Source organism: Aegilops tauschii, chromosome 5 (genome assembly GCF_002575655.3).
Source record: "Aegilops tauschii subsp. strangulata cultivar AL8/78 chromosome 5, Aet v6.0, whole genome shotgun sequence".
Taxonomy (NCBI): Eukaryota; Viridiplantae; Streptophyta; class Magnoliopsida; order Poales; family Poaceae; genus Aegilops; species Aegilops tauschii.
This window is the reverse complement of record NC_053039.3, coordinates 2,197,584-2,216,478: the sequence shown is the minus strand read 5'-3', so window position 1 is coordinate 2,216,478 and position 18,895 is coordinate 2,197,584. Positions and strand designations below refer to the sequence as shown.

Genomic DNA, 18,895 nt, shown 5'->3' with positions numbered 1-18,895 from the left:
GCATCCGAACGATGGATACGGCCATATTATTAATAAGCATAAGGTTCAACAAAAGTCTTCATGTCTCAAGAAAGAAAAGAGGCTCACACAGAGCCCAAGCAGAATAACAGGATAGCCACAACCGGCAGGCAAAAAGATAAGATAGGAAACTAAACATCTATCCTATTGTTCCCTCAAAAAACATCTATCCTATTACATGACCGCCATCCAAACCGGTTGAAGATATCCCGTGCTACCGTCTCCCATCGGATAGATCCAGTATCCGTGCACCAATTTTGATGTTTATCTAACTAATTAGTTTGTCACTAGTTTCATGGCTATTTTCTTATGACAAGATTAAAAATAAGCACAATGTAGCAAAATTTAGCAACTGCAAAGGAGCACGCACTAGCGGTTTTCGACCAAACTCATTGTTAGAATGAAATAAATTTACCAGCATAGTCTACTCACTGGAATGTGTTGCGTTTTATAGTGTGTTTTCAAACTTTTTACGTAACTTTGAACTCTTTGACCAAATTTGGCTAAAACCTTAATAACTATATTTTTTCTCCTAAACTACTTATAATCTCACCATTTCTTCCCTTTTTCCTTAGTAAATCATGTTTGATTTTCTATGATCATTTCAAAAATTGATAATGGAAACCTTTATTAATATTGTTGAACATTTGACTGAATTTTTAAAATTTGGTAGAAACTTTAATAAGTGTTTTTGTCATAAGCTGCTTATCAAAATAGTCTCACTTTTTTAGTTTACTCAAGGAACAATGTTTGACTCGCAATAACTATTTTAAAAATTGAGAAACTTATTTTTATAAAAATGTTGTAATTTTGACTAGAAGGTTGGAAATTTGGGGGAAATCCTTAATCATTCTTCATATGGCAACACAATGGATTTTAATAATCTAGCTTAGGCATTCATTGTTTCTATTTATTTAGTGTATTTTACTAATTTTAACCAACTTGTCTCTATTTTTGTGGCCATTTTCCCGTAGAAGATCATAAAATAGGAACATGGTTGATCTAAAGTTTACTTCGGGAAGGATCGTGCAGCTTAAGAATGTGCACCATGTCCCCATCATCAAGAAGAACCTCGTTAGTGGCTCCCTTCTTTGTAGAGAAGGGTTTAAGTTAGTCATCGAGCAACCCCGCGCTATTGCTAAACTACTATCTGTAGCGCTCTTTCATGCCCCGCGCTACAACTAAATAGCAGTAGTGCTTCTCCCTTCCCCAACGCTACTACTAAGATTCTCTCTATAAGGTTTCTCCTAGTAGTGTCCAGCCCATGTCTCTCCACGCGGCCGCGCCTATATATGTGAGGCGTCTACCAACCCTAGCTGCCGCAACAAATCGGAACTGGCTCCACGCGCACCTGTCCCACTGTCGTTCCTTTTGCTGCTGCCGTCGATGATCCCACCCCATTCACCATGTACACGGTTGACGGGAGCGTAGGCCTCGGAAACCTCGCCTCTCTGGATCCTGTACGTGAGAGGGACGATTAGGTTTTTAGGGAGCATCTCCTACGCCACTGCTCGTTGTTGTTCGTCCACGTCCGCGTCATCACCATGTCCACTGCCAATGAAGTCGACCTTGCCGCCATTGAGAAGCTTGAAGCCAAGAAGAAGGCCACCGGGGACACTGTTGCCGCCGCCGCGGCCTCTGCCTGGCCGATCGGAGGGTATAACTCGCTTATCCCGCTCCTGTTTATTATTGCCTTAGCCATACTAGTCATTTTTGCGTCGATGTTTCTACTATCTATCTAGTACGCGATAATATGATCAAGTATCAGTATGTGCTTAGTGTTGTTTACATCATGCTCATGATTTATTTTTTGATTAATTTAATTGAAAATTTTGCCTATTTACCCAGCACTCGACAGCCGCCACCAGTGACCTGTGGTGCTTCTCCTCGTTGCACGGCAACTGTGGATGCAACGGGGTGGATGCGGTGGTTGCCCAGCAGAGTCGCACGGTTGCCGCATGACCTACCGCTCTCCATTGTCGCCGCCCGGCTGCGGAGGTCCTTGTAGCGCGGTTGCTGCCGATGCGGATGTGTGTGTGTGTGTGTGGGGGGGGGGGGGGGGGGGGGGGGGTGGGGGGCGGGGAGGGATCCGCCGCCGGATGTGCGAGTGAGCGAGAGCGATGGTAAACTTAGTGAGTAGAGGGGAGAGGCAGTGGGTGGATAAGGTACTTTTTCCGAACGAAAGAAAATGATGACACGACTGGTTTCACGGGTGTTAAGATTCATGTTTTGATCCAATATACTCCCTCCGTTCCTAAATATAAGTCTTTCTAGAGATTCCAACAAGTGACTACATACGGAGCAAAACGAGTGAATCTACCCTCTAAAATATGCCTACATACATCCGTATGTTGTAGTCCATTTGAGATGTCTAAAAAGACTTACATTTAGGAACGGAGGGAGTAGTTAGGAACGTTCGACCCAAATCCTAAAAAACTGACGTCAGCTTCTTATCATTTCCGTAAATCTAACAGACAGGCGGGAGAGGGCTGGTGCCATAAAATCATCAACTTGGGCCGTTGGATCTTAATCCGTTGGTCCGAAATGAAGTAGTAGAAGACTTCTTCTGAAAAAAAAAGTCAACCGTACCGTGGACTGTTTTTGTAACGGAGGCGAAGACGAGCCCGAGCCCGAGCCGTGGACTGTGTTATGGCAGGAACCAAGAGAATAATAAAGAAATGTGCATACATTGTCCATCTTTTCTTCACAATTTTTTTGGAAATATGCATACACCAAGATGATCCAGAACGCAGATATATGTACGCATGGGTAATCCCGACTTTCCAACTTTTTATATTTACAAGCTGCAACATCCAGTCTTGCTCCTGTAAACAGACAAGTCACGTGATATATAAGATCCACAGACTTAGCATCCATGCCTTGTGCATCCAACTTTTTTGCATCCAACTCCTCACTGTCCTTACTTTCCAAGTCATTGGATCCTTAGCATCTAGGTTTTTTGCATGCAAGTCCACACCATCTTTGCCTTCCAAGTCATTGGGATTCTCAGCATCCAAGTTTTTTGCATGCAAGTCCTCAGCATCCTTACTTTCCAAGTCTGTAGGAACCTTAGCATCCGAGTCCTTACCATCCTTACCTTGCAATTCTCTAGCATCCCTGCCATATGGGACTTTGCCAAAACTCCAAACACGACCAAACCATCACACACTACCCGATCTGCGACCTGCCAATTTGTTCCTTCGACAATCTGACACTTTACCCGTGGAAACATCACAGTTGTATAAATATAAGAGGTACAAATCTCCAAAGGATGTGCATTCAGCTTAGTGAAGGATATCGTATGTGTCGCTACTGCGTCTAATGCTGCTTCATTCTTACGCATTATGGATACACAGTGCTCAACATGCTGCAACAAATCAACAAGTTGCATCTTCTTGTTCAGGTGCACATGAAGCCTTAAGTTGAGAGACTCACTCCTCTGATTACTCATCATGCCTAGGAAATATCTACCCTTTGTGTACGCGGCCTCCCATTTGTGTCGCAGCTCGTACATCCTGTTAATCCATGACGACCTCTTCCCCGTTTGTTTTATTTTGAACCGAACCTTATAAGCCTCCCATCTTTTCTCAAACTCATCAACATCCCAACGGTGGTAAATGAATTCCCTAAATTCCTCAAGCTTTTTCTTGCGGATGTGCATCACCATAGTCTCCTCGATATGCCACGTGCACAAACGATGATCTGTTCCGGTCCAGACAGTAGCTATTGCTTTAGCTATTTAACCGTCCCCATCGGTGATTGCTGAAATGGGTGGCTTCTGGGACATTGCCTCCAAAAATACATGAAGAAGCCACTGGTATGATGCAACCGTCTCGTCTGACACTAGACCGACCCCAAACAAAACTGTGCTGCGGTGATGGTTCAGACCAACAAATGGAACAAACAGAAGCCTGTACTTGTTAGACTGATATGTACTGTCGAACACCACGACACCACCAAAGGCAACATAGTCAATCCGGGATTGTGAATCAGCCCCGAATATGTTCCTCAAATGGCCTTCGCTGTCTTTTGTGTATTTGAAAAAGAATTCTGGGTCTGCTTTTTTCTGTGCAATCATATAGGTGAGGAAATATCTAGCGTCACTGCCTTCTATCTTACGCTTCTTCTGGATTGAAACATGGTTGTATAGGTCTCGATCTATAAATCCAAGCTTGTCGGGACCTCCGGCATTCTTCTCCATTGCATTCATAATCTAATGTGTTCGAAGTCCACCGATAGCATACTCGATGACATCGGCCTTTTGTGCGTCAGTCATTCTATGATGAGCCGATAAGTAGGGAGTCAGGTCAGCAGGGAAAAACAGATGGTTATGCTTGTCCACAAAATTCTTGACGAACGAGAGGCCACTGATATCTTGTAGCTCAACCTGAAAAAGAATGGGACACCCACACCGAAAAAGACCCCTTCGTGTTCTTTTTCTCTCAGCTCTGTTAAAGTGCTTAAGGGCCCGCCATCCTTGTTTGCAGCACTTGTATGTCCTTTTGTATGCATTTTATTTCGGACCTGGACCCTTGTACTTCAGATCATCTTTTCTAACACCAAACCCTTTTTTTCTCGCATAGCCTACGTAGAACATGTAGGCTTCTTCCTCAGTCCTAAAAGTCTTCTTCACAATCTCTAAGTATTCCATACACTCATTCAGGTCTGAACTAGCCATGTCTTTATTATCAATTCCTTTACCTTGCATGTGTACATCATTCATGTCTATGCCATCCTTGTCTGCATCCTCGTTATCCTTATCATCTATGCACATACCATCCATTCCTTTGGGGTCCATGGCTACGAAATCATTGTCCTTATCATCCATGCCTTTGTCTTTGTTGCCTCTATATATGACCCATGTCCTTGTCATCCTTGCCTGTATCACCCAAGTTTTCGCCATCGTTGCCTTTATCATCCATGTCGTTATGCTGCCAACGAAAACAGATAGTCAATGTTACGGATGGATAGCATACGTAATAATTATGCACTACTTTGCTTAAATAATTGATTTAGTTTTTCATATCGGATTCATGTACCTAGCTCAGTCCTTCAAAAGTTGCAAGTAAATATGCCCTGACTAAATCCAGAAATATTTAATTGATTGTACAAATGAATTCTATTTTTAAGGCGCATAGTTAACATGTAACCGAAGCTAAACTATGGCCTAGGATGAAAGCCAAGCCATTACAACCGCATTTTAGTCTAATACACCGACCCATCAATAACAAAAACAAAAGCACATATGCATCTTCAGTCTAATGACTAAACCTGCAACAAGAACCAATATTTTTGTACCGAAACAAAAGCACAGATTCCATAAAAACATGATAAATTGAATATTTCAACCATCGCAGAGAAGAACCATAGAACAAAACATACTCCCACTGTAAATAAATATAAAAACATTTTAGATCACTACTTTAGTGATCTAAACAGTTTTATATTTTTTTAGAGGGAGTACATATATGCCACGGGATTCGTGGATTAACCTAAAATGTGCAGCCTAAATGATATACAACTACCCTGAACCTCAAGTTGAACTTATAAGCCTCTACGTTTGTGACACCTATGAGCTTCGCATCATCCTGAAGCATTAGATAATGTTTAGAAGGCATGATCAGCCAGATCTACATGGAAGCTAAAAGTTGATGGCTCTAGAGAGCCACAATCTTGGAACACACAATAGAACAAAGTTAGAAACTAATTCAACAAGTGTAAAAGAAGAATTGGCTGATTGTCACTTGAAAATTACCAGTTCTAAAGGTCGAGGCGGGCGCATGGAAACATACCAGCGACAACAACTCTGCCCTGATACATAAGAAATCACCGCTATCAGTCAGATTTACCTGTTGACAGAAGCAATGAAAAAATAGGACATGTAACCAATAAGAAGGTTCCATTATAACGCCATGGCCGCCCTGCCTCCTCTCTTGTCTTGGGTGAACGCCATGGCCGCCCTGCCTCCTCTCTTGTCTTGGGTGAACGCCATGGCCGATCTGGGACCTGGCCGCTCCATCTCCCTCCCTCTCTCTTCTCTTCTCTTCGCTCCTCTGATGAGGGGAAGGGAAGGGGAGGGGGAGAGAGCGGAGGCCATCGCCGGCGGCGAGGTGTGGAGGAGGGAGGAGGCAGATCGACGGGCGGGGGCGTTGGGTGGCGGTGCGATTGTGGGGATGGGAATCGGGAGCTGTGATCCATTCCTTTCCTTTGCTTTGGCCTTTGGGTGGGGTTCGTTGACCCACCCTTTTTTATTTTCCTGCTCTCTCATTGGTGCCTTGACCGTTGCCACGGATCGCTCCCATTGCAAGTCGATCTCGGTCCTCCGTTTAGAATCCTGCCTTGCTTTGGTTGGCGGCAAAGTTTTGTTTTGTTTTGTTTTGTTGCTCTTTCGTTTCATTGGTTTGTCACCGTTGCCACGGACCTTATGGCGGTCACGGCGAGCTGATCACGGGACGCTCTGGGTGACACTGCTGCCAGGAGGAGCCCCCACACAGCCTCGGCAAACTCCTCGAGATACGGCATCAACTCTTCCTCGTACTTCTCGATGTAGAGCTGCAGGTTATTGCAGACGGCGGCACGGAGCGCGTCCGGGGCACCGTCTGCCTCGACGGACTGCGGGTAGGAGGTCGTGAGGAACGAGTAGAAGACCTCGCAGCACAGACGAAGGCACTCGAAGACTTGGGCCGCAGAAGACCGAGGTTGAAGGAGGCTGTGAGAGGTGGAGAGGAAGACCTCGAGGAGCGGCGCGGCGAAAACTTGGAGGCAGTAATTGAGCTCGATGCGGAGGGGGTCGGTGTCCAAGTCGGTGCGGAAGCGGGAGAAGAGGGGGAGCGCGGCGGCGAGGAGGGCGTTGGCGGCCGGGACGTCCCCCGCCGAGAGGGCGGCGCCGAGCGAGGAGACGATGGAGGGGAGCAGCGAGTCCCATCTGGCAGGGAAGTCGGAGGCGGCGGCGATGACGAGCCTCAGAGAGCTGCGCCCGGACGAGGGGTGGGGCGGCGAGCATGAGCCGGAGGATGTGCGCCTTGATGACGTCGCGGTCGTTGGGCAGCAGGGGGTGGTCGGTGTCGTCGGGCCAGCATGCGCGGAGGAGGTTCTTGAAGTGGACGGAGGCGGCGAGGCGGGCCTGGTGGTCGTGGTGCGGGGATGAGGCGAGGGCGAGGAGTGCCAGCGCGAGGCCCGGGGACGACGCGGCCGCGGCCGAGAGGCTCTGCTCGGCGGCGCCGCGGGCGGCCGCGTCCGGGGACAGCGTCTGCGCGAACCACCCCACCAGGGCGTCCAGCGTCTCCGGCTGCACCTCCATTGCCGGCCGCCGCGGCTTGCTAGGGTTTTGGGAGATCGGGGGGACGAAGGGGTTTTACAATTCAATTAACCATCATTTTTGCAACTGTAAACCAACTTTACGTCATTTATTTGATTATTCTACTTTCAGGAGATGCTGTAGAAAAATCAACTTAAGACCACATGCTTGGAAAAAAACTGGCGTGTCAGAAAAATCAACTAGCACGTACTTGGAAAAAATGTAGCGTAGAAAAATGGCATGCTGATAGCTCCAGGAGTATTTTTTTTTAGAAAAGGAGGATGACCCCCGGCCTCTGCATCTGGTAGATGCATGCGGCCATTTTATTGATTATTCTCGAGGACCTTACAAAGTAGAACAACAATATGCCTGAAACCACCATCTTGGCAATCTGCCGCTACTCCTATCCATATGATGAAGGGGTGCAAGCTGGGCCATATACCCAGACCTCTCACCTAAGCCTAACATCTACAGCCGGAGGCCCGGACCGAGCCATCTGCTAGGTCCGGGGCACAAACCGGTCTGACGCACTCACATGTCTTGTCGCCGCCATCTTCCACTGGTCCATCTTCAAAGCAGATTGAGGTGTCAACCTTGGCAGGTCCTCCGCCATCGACGCCAAACGACGACCTCCACCTACGCGAGCCTTGGCAGGTCCTCCGGCATCGACACCAAACGTCGACCTCCACGAACACGAGTCCATCTCCAAGCAACAGACGTAGATCCATGCTAGGATAGGACCGCACCACCGCCGTCGCCCACCACCCGCAAGCGCCACCCAACCCCCAAGGTTCCCAAAGCGGCGCCTTCAAGAAGGGAACGGCGCCATGAGGTCACTGGTGCCGCCCTGAGGTCTTCCCCGTCGTCGCCCCGACTCGCACGCTGTCGCTGCGTCGCCCCTTCGGGCCATAGCGTCGTGGCACCCGGTCCACTTCGTCATCCACCCGCATCGACTTCTGTGTGGTATGTGCTGTGCCGTCTTTCTAGGCACGACAACGCCACCGTCCGCACCGATCTTCGTCACACTGTCGGGTTCTTTCTCGCCTACTGCAAGCACCGTCCCCGCGCTCCTAACCTAGACGCCGCCGCCGCTCTTCTTCCCGGTCCACGACGACTACCTCGACTTAGGCGACCCCGACTCAACATCGACCACGGCTACACCATCATACGCTCTCGGCTACCTCGACATCGGCAGAAAGGGCTACCGCCTTGCTTGAGCAACCTCGTTTGTTTCCTCTCCAACCACAACTTTCGCGATGCATCGACCGTTACGACTGTGGGGGATGTCCGTCGGCTTACCTTCGGATTCTTCTCCAGTCTCATCGCCTGTGTCGCTACCATTGTGACTGTGGGGGACGTTGAGTATTATGGTTATTAGGAAAGATAGGATAGCGTAGGATCTTACCCTGCCTTGTCTTGTACTCCAAATTGGTCATTGTACTCCTATATATATACCAACGAGGCTCAAGCAACACATCAAACAATTCCACCAATTCTCTCTCTATCCCTTCTAACACTAAACGCGCCGGTTGGCCCGATGAAGCATGGGCTCCAACAGGAGGTCGAAGCGCTGGTTAGAGGCATCGCCGCCAGCATCCTCGTCGGAGGCAGAGCGCACACTAGAGAAGGAGATGGCGGTGTTGGAGAAGTGCAGCTCTACCACCCATCCTCTCCCGAGATCGCATGGAAGCGTCTGCGGACCCCCCACGGTCGATGCAGCCGCCGTGTCGTGCTTCTCGCGGCACTCGATGCCGCCGCCATTCTGGCCTGCTCCTCATGTTATGGCAGGAACGAAGAGAATAAAGAAAGAAAGAAATTAAACTCTATATAAGGCGGCGTCCGATATACTATAATCACGCACCAGGACTACGGAAGGGCAGCGACATAAACGGGGGATACTCTAACCGCCGGTGGATCTGTACGTTGCGGGCGGCCATGGTGGAGGGCGGCGCCGTACGCCGGCAAAAGTTCTTCAAAATCCTCCTGCCGGGCTCCTTCGAGTCCAGCCTGGTAAGCGCCCTCGCCGTCCGTCGCGGGACTCCTCCAATCTAGTACAATTAATTAATCAATCCATAATCTGCTGCGCTATACCTGATGTTTGTCGCCGTTGCCTGCAGTCTCTGCCGCCCAAGTTCGCGGCGCGCCTGGACCGCCCGCCGGTGCTCGCCGTCGCCACGCTGCGCGACCCCACGGGCCGCTCGTGGCACGTGGGCCTCGTCCGCCACGGCGCCGCGGGCCTGCGCTTCGACGGGAAGGGGTGGCGCAGCTTCGTCGCCGGCTGCGGCCTCTCCGCCGGCCAGCTCCTCGTCTTCGACCACCTCGACGACCTCGACTTCGCCGTCGAGCCCTTCGACACGTCCGGCTGCAGCACCTCCTTCTTCGACGGCGAGCGTGGCGGCACGGTGAACATCGACGACGACGACGTGGACTCCGGCAGCGACAACAACCACCACGGGGGGTCCCCCTCCCGGTCGCCACCGCCGGCGCCCGGGACAAAGAGGAGGAAGAAGCTCTCGCCGGCCACCGCCTCGCCCGCCGGCTCCTGCGGACCGTCGTCGTCGGACGACGGGACGCTCCGGCTGGGCATCGAGCAGCCGTTCCATCTGCAGTACATGGAGCTGACCAAGGCCTTCTGTGCCCGCGTGGGATGGGCCGAGTCGTGCACCGCTGAGCTAACCGTGGCCGGCCGCGGCGACCGGCGATGGGAGGTGTCCGTCAGGGTCGGCAGCAAGGGCGGCATGATCATGGCCGGGTGGGAGGGCTTCGCCTGGGACAACGGCCTCAGGATCTCCGACGTCTGCCTCTTCAGGCCGGCAGCTGACACCGGCGATCAGGTGGTGCAAGTCCAAGTGCTCAGGGAATCGTCGTCGCCGTGAGCAATCAATCGCCGGCGAGCTTTATTAATTCGTGATAGAAAAAGATGCAACGTGTTGGGTTTATGGAATTGGATTTTGGATCAACTCTTCTGATTTCACTCACCCTTATGGATCCACCAGGAACTGATATTGAATATTTCACTATCAATCCGGGTAAGGATACCAGCATTGGGTTCGATGTGTGCGTCGGCTACCGTTGTATGTTGTTGTTCGGTTGTTGCGTTATATAGTATAATAAAGTTTGTACTATACTAGCACAAATGCCCGCGCGTTGCAACGGAATAAAAACAATGATTTTTTTCAATCAAGGTTGGCCGGTTCGAGGAACTATGTCGTGGAAGAATGGTCGCTATGGATAAAAAAGGATGGATGGATCATTTGAGGATCGTGGCATGAGCTTGAGACGGGAGTATGATTCTGAGTAAATTAATTTGACTGAACAACATTAATTTTGGATTATTTGTTCTAATGGACAAGAGGTGGCAAATTCATTTCTGAAGAGAAAATGCATTGGTTAAGTTCGTTGGTTGATTCCCCACCCCCCCAGCACCCAAGGACTTCGATCTAAAGCTATGAACACCACCGGCTTCCTAATCGAGCAAGGATGACATGAAGACACCATCCTTGCCATTGCCATTGACAACTCAAACAAGGGCTTGCTGCTTGCTGTTGCTAGTGCTCCAAATCTTCTACCAGAAGCTTCCATGCCCACTGCCTTCGATGCTCACACAGCCACAAGCTTTCCATTCCGTCGCTAGGGCTACTTTGTTATAGGCAAACTGTTAGACATTTACTTCTTTAACTACATCATTTAAGTAAAAGAAGCACAATCCACAGTACCATATTATCTAGAAAAACAAATTATACATAATAGCTCATTTTTACTATGCAATAACACAATATCCAAAAAATAAATATAGCTGCTTCTTTTATATATACCACACAGAAAAGAGATATGTGAAAATTCTTTATAGAGAATGCACATTGGTACCTTTGGATTTTTGGATAAATGAATGCTTATGATGGCACATAACATGATCATATGTAGCTGATTCTCTAACCAAACCATGAAGCATTATTGCCTATAACTCATGAAAATCTCACATGAAAAATATTAAAATTAGAGGTATATTATGTGAACTGAAAGGGCGTCTCGGCATGATCTATCATTTTCTAGTTAAGAACTTATAGGTAAATTGAAAAAAAAGAAAGCATCTAAGGCCATTGATGTCAAGTGTTCATGTGTTTAAATTAGAATGGCCCAGCTTGCATGGTTCATACCGAATCACTTATTTACCAAAGGCTGAATATAGATCGGTTGGCTAGCACCTATGTGGACTGGAGTAGAGGTTGGGAGTTCGATTCATAATAGGAACAAATATTTTTTACCTTTTTCGTTAAGGCGGCAGGACCAGGCCCATCAGAGGAAGGTCGAAGCCCACCCTGTTTAGGCGTAACGGCCTTTGGACTATTTTTTCTCTACGCATGAAAAGACGACAAAAAATTTCATGTGAATAGTACCACCTCGCCGGATAAAAAAACTCAAAATAATCATCTAATCGCAGGACAAAACCAAGAATATCACCTTACCTTATTACTAGGTATAGAATTTTTTTTGCAGGTTTCTTTATGCTATACTACGATAGTGCCATTGCAACGGAGTATAAATATTCTAGACGTTAGCTCGTGATTGAACTGCCCATATTTTTTTACAAAAGAGGGTTTTTCGCTTAAAATGAAGCATCAAGAGGATACAAACATTATGAGCACACATCCGGCCTCTGTATGGCTAGGATGTCAATATCACCACACATAAAAATACAACAACAAATAGCAAAGTCATGTAAGATCAAAATTATACGTGGATGAAGAAAAAGAGTGATCAGAACCACGATCGGCAAACTATAGTAATGACCATATCCGCACCAATCATCTCATGACACCACACAGACGACGAAGTTCTTCAATAGCAACACCTTCAGCAAGGGAGCGACGTTGACGCAACAGTCGTTACTGGATCCAACCATCAAGGTCAGAATCTAGATTTTCATCTTGAATAATCAGTCCAAACATATTCAAGCAATGCCTTCAACAAGTTAACGACGCAAAAAGAAAACTGCTAGGTATAACCAACTCAGGTCAGGCCTAAGCTTTAACCCCAGAGCTCAAGACCAACAGCTACATGCGATGTGCGACCGTCGTCGCCGCACAACCATCCCTCTATGTCAAGCCTTTGTCCATAATTTGCATCTCACTGCCGAAGTCAACCACCGGATCTAGAGAGATAGACCCTCTCCGAATATCTTAGGATGACCGCCGCGCCATGGAGCCGCAGAAGATCTTTGGGTTTGTGGAATTGTATTTTGGATCAACTCTTCTGATTTCACTCACACGTACCGATGCATTAGAAACTGATATTCATTATTTCACTCTGAATCCGGCTAAGGATCAACGGAAAAAATAGCGCCTTTGTAGCGTATTGGGAGAGCTGACACTACGTTTTACTAGCAAGTATGGTCACTACGATGCTAATCGCGTAATAGCGTGCTATTTGGACGCTAAAAATTATAGCCTTATAGCCATGTAATGTTATGCAAAAATCCGAAACAAAGAAAACAAACGCCAGCGGCCCAAAACTACCCCGTGGCCAGCCACAGTCCACAAACTTCTCTACCGAAAAGGCTTTCGCCCCGTTTTATATATAAAGCATAGATCAACATCATTTGGAACAAACGCACGCCAACACCACACACCCTCAAGGCAGGATACATAAGCGCTGAGCACAGCAACACCACCCATAGCACACTACCACGAAGAAATGAAGCCATATACAACGAACTGTGGACTTCAAGGCGGCGCCTTCAGGAAGGATACAACACCGGAGCGCCGCCGCCGCCCGATCCGAGGATGAGAGTTTCCCCTGGAGCCGCATGACGGGCGGTGCGAGCCGCGACGATGCCTTCAAGAAGGGAACGAGCTTCGCCGTCGCCGGCCTGTCCGAAGATAGAGCAGGTTTTCACCCCGACCAACACTCACCGCCACCGAACGCTACACCCGGCTACCACGCCGCCCACACGGCCATGGCCACCGGGCAGCGCCAAGACACGGGCTCTGCCCAAGAGCACCGTGCAACCACCACCAGGGCCGCCGCCCCAGCATCCAAGACCTTGACACCACCGCACCCGAGTGTTGGGAAACGTAGCATGCAATTTCAAAAAAAAAATCTACGCTCACGCAAGATCTATCTAGGAGATGCATAGCAACGAGAGGGGGAGAGTGTGTCCACGTACCCTCGTAGAACAAAAGCGGAAGCGTTTGACAATGCGGTTGATGTAGTCGAACCTCTTCTCGTTCCGACCGATCAAGCACCGTATGTCGGCACCTCCGAGTTCTGCACACGTTCAGCTCGATGACGTCCCTCGAACTCTTGATCCAGCAAAGTATCGAGGGAGAGTTCCGTCAGCATGATGGCGTGGTGACGGTGATGGTGAAGTAATCCGTGTAGGGCTTCGCCTAAGCACTACGTGAATATGACCAGAGGCGTAAACTGTGGAAGGGGGCGCCGCACACGGCTAAGAAACGTTGGTGTGCGTTCTAGCGGTGCCCCCCTTATATATATATATATATATATATATATATATATATATATATATATATATATATATATATATATATATATATATATATATATATATATATATATATCCCAATTCGGCCTCCCCCCTTTCCATATTCATCCGGATGGGGAAGGAAGGAGGAGGGAGGAGAGAAGGAAGGGGGAGGCCGAATTGCTCCCCTTCCTTTCTATCTTCCCCTCTTTCCTTCCCCTTTATTTTGTCCTACATGGGGCGCACCAGCCCCTTAGGGGCTGGTCTATCCCCTTCTTGGCCCATTAGGCCCATGTAGTTGCCGGGGGGATGCCCGGAACCCCTTCCAGTGACCCGATATGTACCCGGTACCCTCGGAACACTTCCGGTATCCGAATATCATCGTCCAATATAAGAATCTTTACCTCTCGACCATTTCGAGACTCCTCGTCATGTCCGTGATCTCATCCGGGACTCCGAAAAACATTCGGTCACCAAATCACATACCTCATATAATACAAAATCGGCATCGAACGTTAAGCGTGAGGACCCTACGGGTTCGAGAACTATGTAGACATGACCGAGACACCTCTCCAGTCAATAACCAATAGCGGAACCTGGATGCTCATATTGGTTCCCACATATTCTAAGAAGATCTTTATCGGTCGTACCGTAATGACAACAACGTTATTCCCTTTGTCATCGGTATGTTACTTGCCCGAGATTCGATCGTCGATATCTTCATACCTAGTTCAATCTCGTTACCGGCAAGTCTCTTTACTCGTTCCGTAAGACATCAGCCCGCAACTAACTCATTAGTCACATTGCTTGCAAGGCTTATTATGATGTGCACTACGGCGAGGGCCCAGAGATACCTCTCCGATACTCGGAGTGACAAATCCTAATCTCGATCTATGCCAACCCAACAAACACCTTCGGAGATACCTGTAGAACATCTTTATAATCACCCAGTTACGTTGTGATGTTTGATAGCACACAAGGTATTCCTCCGGTATCCGAGAGTTGCATAATCTCATAGTCGAAGGAATATGTATTTGACATGAAGAAAGCAATAGCAATAAAACTGAACGATCAACATGCTAAGCTAATGGATGGGTCTTGTCCATCACATCATTTTCCTAATGATGTGATCCCGTTCATCAAATGACAACACATGTCTATAGTTAGGAACCTTAGCCATCTTTGATTAACGAGCTAGTCTAGTAGAGGCTTACTAGGGACATGGTTTTTTCTCTATGTATTCACACATGTATCAAGTTTCCAGTTAATACAATTCTAGCATGAATAATAAACATTTATCATGATATAAGGAAATATAAAATAACAACTTTATTATTGCCTCTAGGGCATATTTCCTTCAGTCTGCCACTTGCACTAGAGTCAATAATCTAGTTCACATCGCCATGTGATTAAACATTAATAGTTCACATCGTCATGTGATTAACACCCATAGCTCACATCGCCATGTGACCAACACCGAAAGGGTTTACTAGAGTCAATAATCTAGTTCACATTGCCATGTGATTAACACCCAAGAGTACTATGGTGTGATCATGTTTTGCTTGTGAGAGAAGTTTAGTCAACGGGTCTGCCACATTCAGATCCATATGTATTTTGTAAATTTCTATGTCTACAATACTCTGCACGGAGCTACTCTAGCTAATTGCTCCCACTTTCAATATGTATCCAGATTGAGACTCAGAGTCACCTGGATCAGTGTTAAAGCTTGCATTGACGTAACTCTTTACGACGAACTCTTTATCACCTCCATAACCGAGAAATATTTCCTTAGTCCTCTTAGGTAACTAAGGATAACTTTGACCGCTGTCCAGTGATCCACTCCTGGATCACTATCTGTTGGGGAACATAGTATTTCAAAAAAATTCCTACGATCACGCAAGATCTATCTAGGAGAAGCATAGTAACGAGCGGGGATAGTGTGTCCACGTACCCTCGTAGACCGAAAGCGGAAGCTTTAGTAACACGGTTGATGTAGCCGAACGTCTTCACGATCCAACCGATCCAAGCACCGAATGTACGGCACCTCCGTGTTCAGCACACGTTCAGCTCGATGACGTCCCTCGAGCTCTTGATCCAGTTGAGGCCGAGGGAGTATTCCGTCAGCACGGCGGCGTGGCGACGGTGATGATGAATTTACCGGCGCAGGGCTTCGCCTAAGCACTACGACGATATGACCGAGGTGTGTAACTGTGGAGGCAGGCACCACACATGGCTAGGAACAATTGATGTGTGTTCTAGGGGTGTCCTCCCCACGTATATAAAGGAGGGAGAGGGAGGGAGGCAGACTAGGGTGCGCCCAAGTAGGAGGAATCCGACTTGGGCCCCTAGTCCAATTCGCCCCCCTCCCCCTACCATATTTGGACAAGGGGGAAAGGAAGGAGGGGGGAGGAGAAGGAAGTGGGAGTCCTACTTCATACTTTCCTTTTCCTCCTCTCCTTTCCCTTTCTCCCCACATGGCTGGCCCTATAGGGGGCGCACCAGCCCCTTGTGGGCTGGTGTGTTTCCTACTTGCCCATTAAGCCCATATCTTTGTCGGGGGTTGCCCGGAACCACTTCCGGTGACCCGGTATCACCCGGAACACTTCCGGTGTCCAAATGCCATCGTCCTATATATGAATCTTTACCTCTCGACCATTTCGAGACTCCTCGTCATGTCCGTGATCTCATCCGGGACTCCGAACAAACTTCGGTCATCAAATCACATAACTCATAATACAAATCGTCATCGAACGTTAAGCGTGCGGACCCTACGGGTTCGAGAACTATGCGGACATGACCGAGACACATCTCCGGTCAATAACCAATAGCGGAACCTGGATGCTCATATTGGCTCCGACATATTCTACGAAGATCTTTATCGGTCAAACCGCATAACAACATACGTTGTTCCCTTTGTCATCGTTATGTTACTTGCCCGAGATTCGATCGTCGGTATCCTCATACCTAGTTCAATCTCGTTACCGGCAAGTCTCTTTACTTGTTCCGTAATGCATCATCCCGTAACTAACTCATTAGTCACATTGCTTGCAAGGCTTATAGTGATGTACATTACCGAGAGGGCCCAGAGATACCTCTCCGATACGCGGAGTGACAAATCCTAATCTCGATCTATGCCAACTCAACAACACCATCGGAGACACCTGTAGAGCATCTTTATAATCACCCAGTTACGTTGTGATGTTTGATAGCACACAAGGTGTTCCTCCGGTATTCGGGAGTTGCATAATCTCATAGTCAGAGGAACATGTATAAGTCATGAATAAAGCAATAGTAATAAAACTAAACGATCATTACGCTAAGCTAACGGATGGGTCTTGTCCATCACATCATTCTCTAATGATGTGATCCCGTTCATCAAATGACAACGCATGTCTATGGCTAGGAAACTTAACCATCTTTGATTAACGAGCTAGTCAAGTAGAGGCATACTAGGGACACTCTATTTTGTCTATGTATTCACACGTGTACTAGGTTTCCTGTTAATACAATTCTAGCATGAATAATAGATATTTATCATGATATAAGGAAATATAAAATAACAACTTTATTATTGCCTCTAGGGCATATTTCCTTCAGTCTCCCACTTGCACTAGAGTCAATAATCTAGTTCACATCGCCATGTGACTTAACACTGATACTTCACATCGTCATGTGATTAACACCCATAGTTCACATCGCCTTGTGACCAACACCCAAAAGGGTTTACTAAAGTGTCATCATGTTTTTCTTATGAGAGAGGTTTAGTCAATGGGTCTGCCACATTCAGATCCGTATGTATTTTGCAAATTTCTATGTCTACAATGCTTTGCATGGAGCTACTCTAGCTAAATGCTCCGACTTTCAATATGTATCCAGATCGAGACTCAGAGTCATCTAGATTGGTGTCAAAGCTTGCATCGACGTATATGACGAACTCTTTATCGCCTCCATAACCGAGAAATATTTCCTTAGTCCTCTAAGGATAATTTTGACCAATGTCCAGTGATCTACTCCTAGATCACTATTGTACTCCCTTGCCAAAATATGTGACATGATATAGCCATCATCATCTTGTGCCTTTGATCTCCATTTCCAATGCACCGTCATGATCTCCATCGTCACCGGCTTGACACCTTGATCTCCATCGTAGCGTCGTGGTCGTCTCGCCAACTATTGCTTCTACAACTATCACTAACGCATAGTAATAAAGTAAAGCAATTACATGGCGTTTGCATTTCATACACTAAAGCGACAACCATAAGGCTCCTGCCAGTTGCCGATAACTTTTAAAAAACATGATCATCTCATACAATAACGTATATCACATCATGTCTTGACCATATCACATCATAACATGCCCTGCAAAAACAAGTTAGACATCCTCTACTTTGTTGTTGCAAGTTCTACGTGGCTGCTACGGGCTTCTAGCAATAACCGTTCTTACCTACGCATCAAAACCACAATGGTGTTTCGTCAAGTTTGTTGTTTTAACCTTCAACAAGGGCTGGCCGTAGTCAAATTCAATTCAACTGAAGTTGGCGAAACAGACACCCGCCAGCCACCTTTATGCAAAACTAGTTGCATGTCTGTCGGTGGAACCGGTCTCATGAATGTGGTCTTGTAAGGTTGGTCCGGGCCGCTTCATCCAACAATACCGCCGAATCAAAATAAGACGTTGGTGGTAAGCAGTATGACTATCACCGCCCACAACTCTTTGTGTTCTATTCGTGCATATCATCTACGTATAGACCTGACTCGAATACCACTGTTGGGAAACTTAGCATGCAATTTCAAAAAAAAAAAATCCGACGCTCACGCAAGATCTATCTAGGAGATGCATAGCAACGGGAGGGGGAGAGTGTGTCCACGTACCCTCGTAGACCGGAAGCGGAAGCGTTTGACAACATGGTTGATGTAGTCGAACCTTGATACGTCCATTTTGCATCATGCTTTTATATCGATATTTATCGCATTATGGGCTATTAATACACATTATGTCACAATACTTATGCCTATTCTCTCTTATTTTACAAGGTTTACATAAAGAGGGAGAATGCCGGCAGTTGGAATTCTGGGCTGGAAAAGGAGCAAATATT

The 18,895-nt window shown here is 47.3% G+C and overlaps 2 protein-coding genes across 2 annotated transcripts; one reads left to right on the top strand and one right to left on the bottom strand.

The window, feature by feature from the left end:
* Positions 1–4,865: 4,865 nt before the first annotated feature.
* Positions 4,866–7,928, bottom strand: LOC141022238 (exportin-2-like). Its single transcript, XM_073498559.1, has 5 exons — positions 7,834–7,928; positions 6,440–6,988; positions 5,811–5,829; positions 5,544–5,606; positions 4,866–4,949 (listed from the first exon to the last, which is right to left on the bottom strand). The coding sequence occupies exons 1-5, from the start codon at positions 7,926–7,928 to the stop codon at positions 4,866–4,868; spliced, it is 810 nt and encodes a 269-aa protein (XP_073354660.1).
* A 1,322-nt stretch (positions 7,929–9,250) lies between these two features.
* LOC109757531 (putative B3 domain-containing protein Os04g0347400) lies at positions 9,251–10,191 on the top strand. The gene is made up of 2 exons (XM_020316351.1): positions 9,251–9,325; positions 9,433–10,191. The coding sequence occupies exons 1-2, from the start codon at positions 9,251–9,253 to the stop codon at positions 10,189–10,191; spliced, it is 834 nt and encodes a 277-aa protein (XP_020171940.1).
* Positions 10,192–18,895: the final 8,704 nt, after the last annotated feature.

Bases quoted from the DNA above. Each gene is read 5' to 3' on its own strand.
- LOC141022238 (XM_073498559.1), bottom strand. From the start codon at position 7,928: ATGGCGGAGGACCTGCCAAGGTTGACACCTCAATCTGCTTTGAAGATG. The intron at 6,989-7,833 runs GTTTGTGCCCCG...GTCCGGGCGCAG, and splicing joins CATGTGAGTGCGTCAGACCG to CTCTCTGAGGCTCGTCATCG. The intron at 4,950-5,543 runs GTAGTTGTATAT...TTTCGTTGGCAG, and splicing joins AGTTCAACTTGAGGTTCAGG to CATAACGACATGGATGATAA.
- LOC109757531 (XM_020316351.1), top strand. From the start codon at position 9,251: ATGGTGGAGGGCGGCGCCGTACGCCGGCAAAAGTTCTTCAAAATCCTC. The intron at 9,326-9,432 runs GTAAGCGCCCTC...CGTTGCCTGCAG, and splicing joins GCTCCTTCGAGTCCAGCCTG to TCTCTGCCGCCCAAGTTCGC.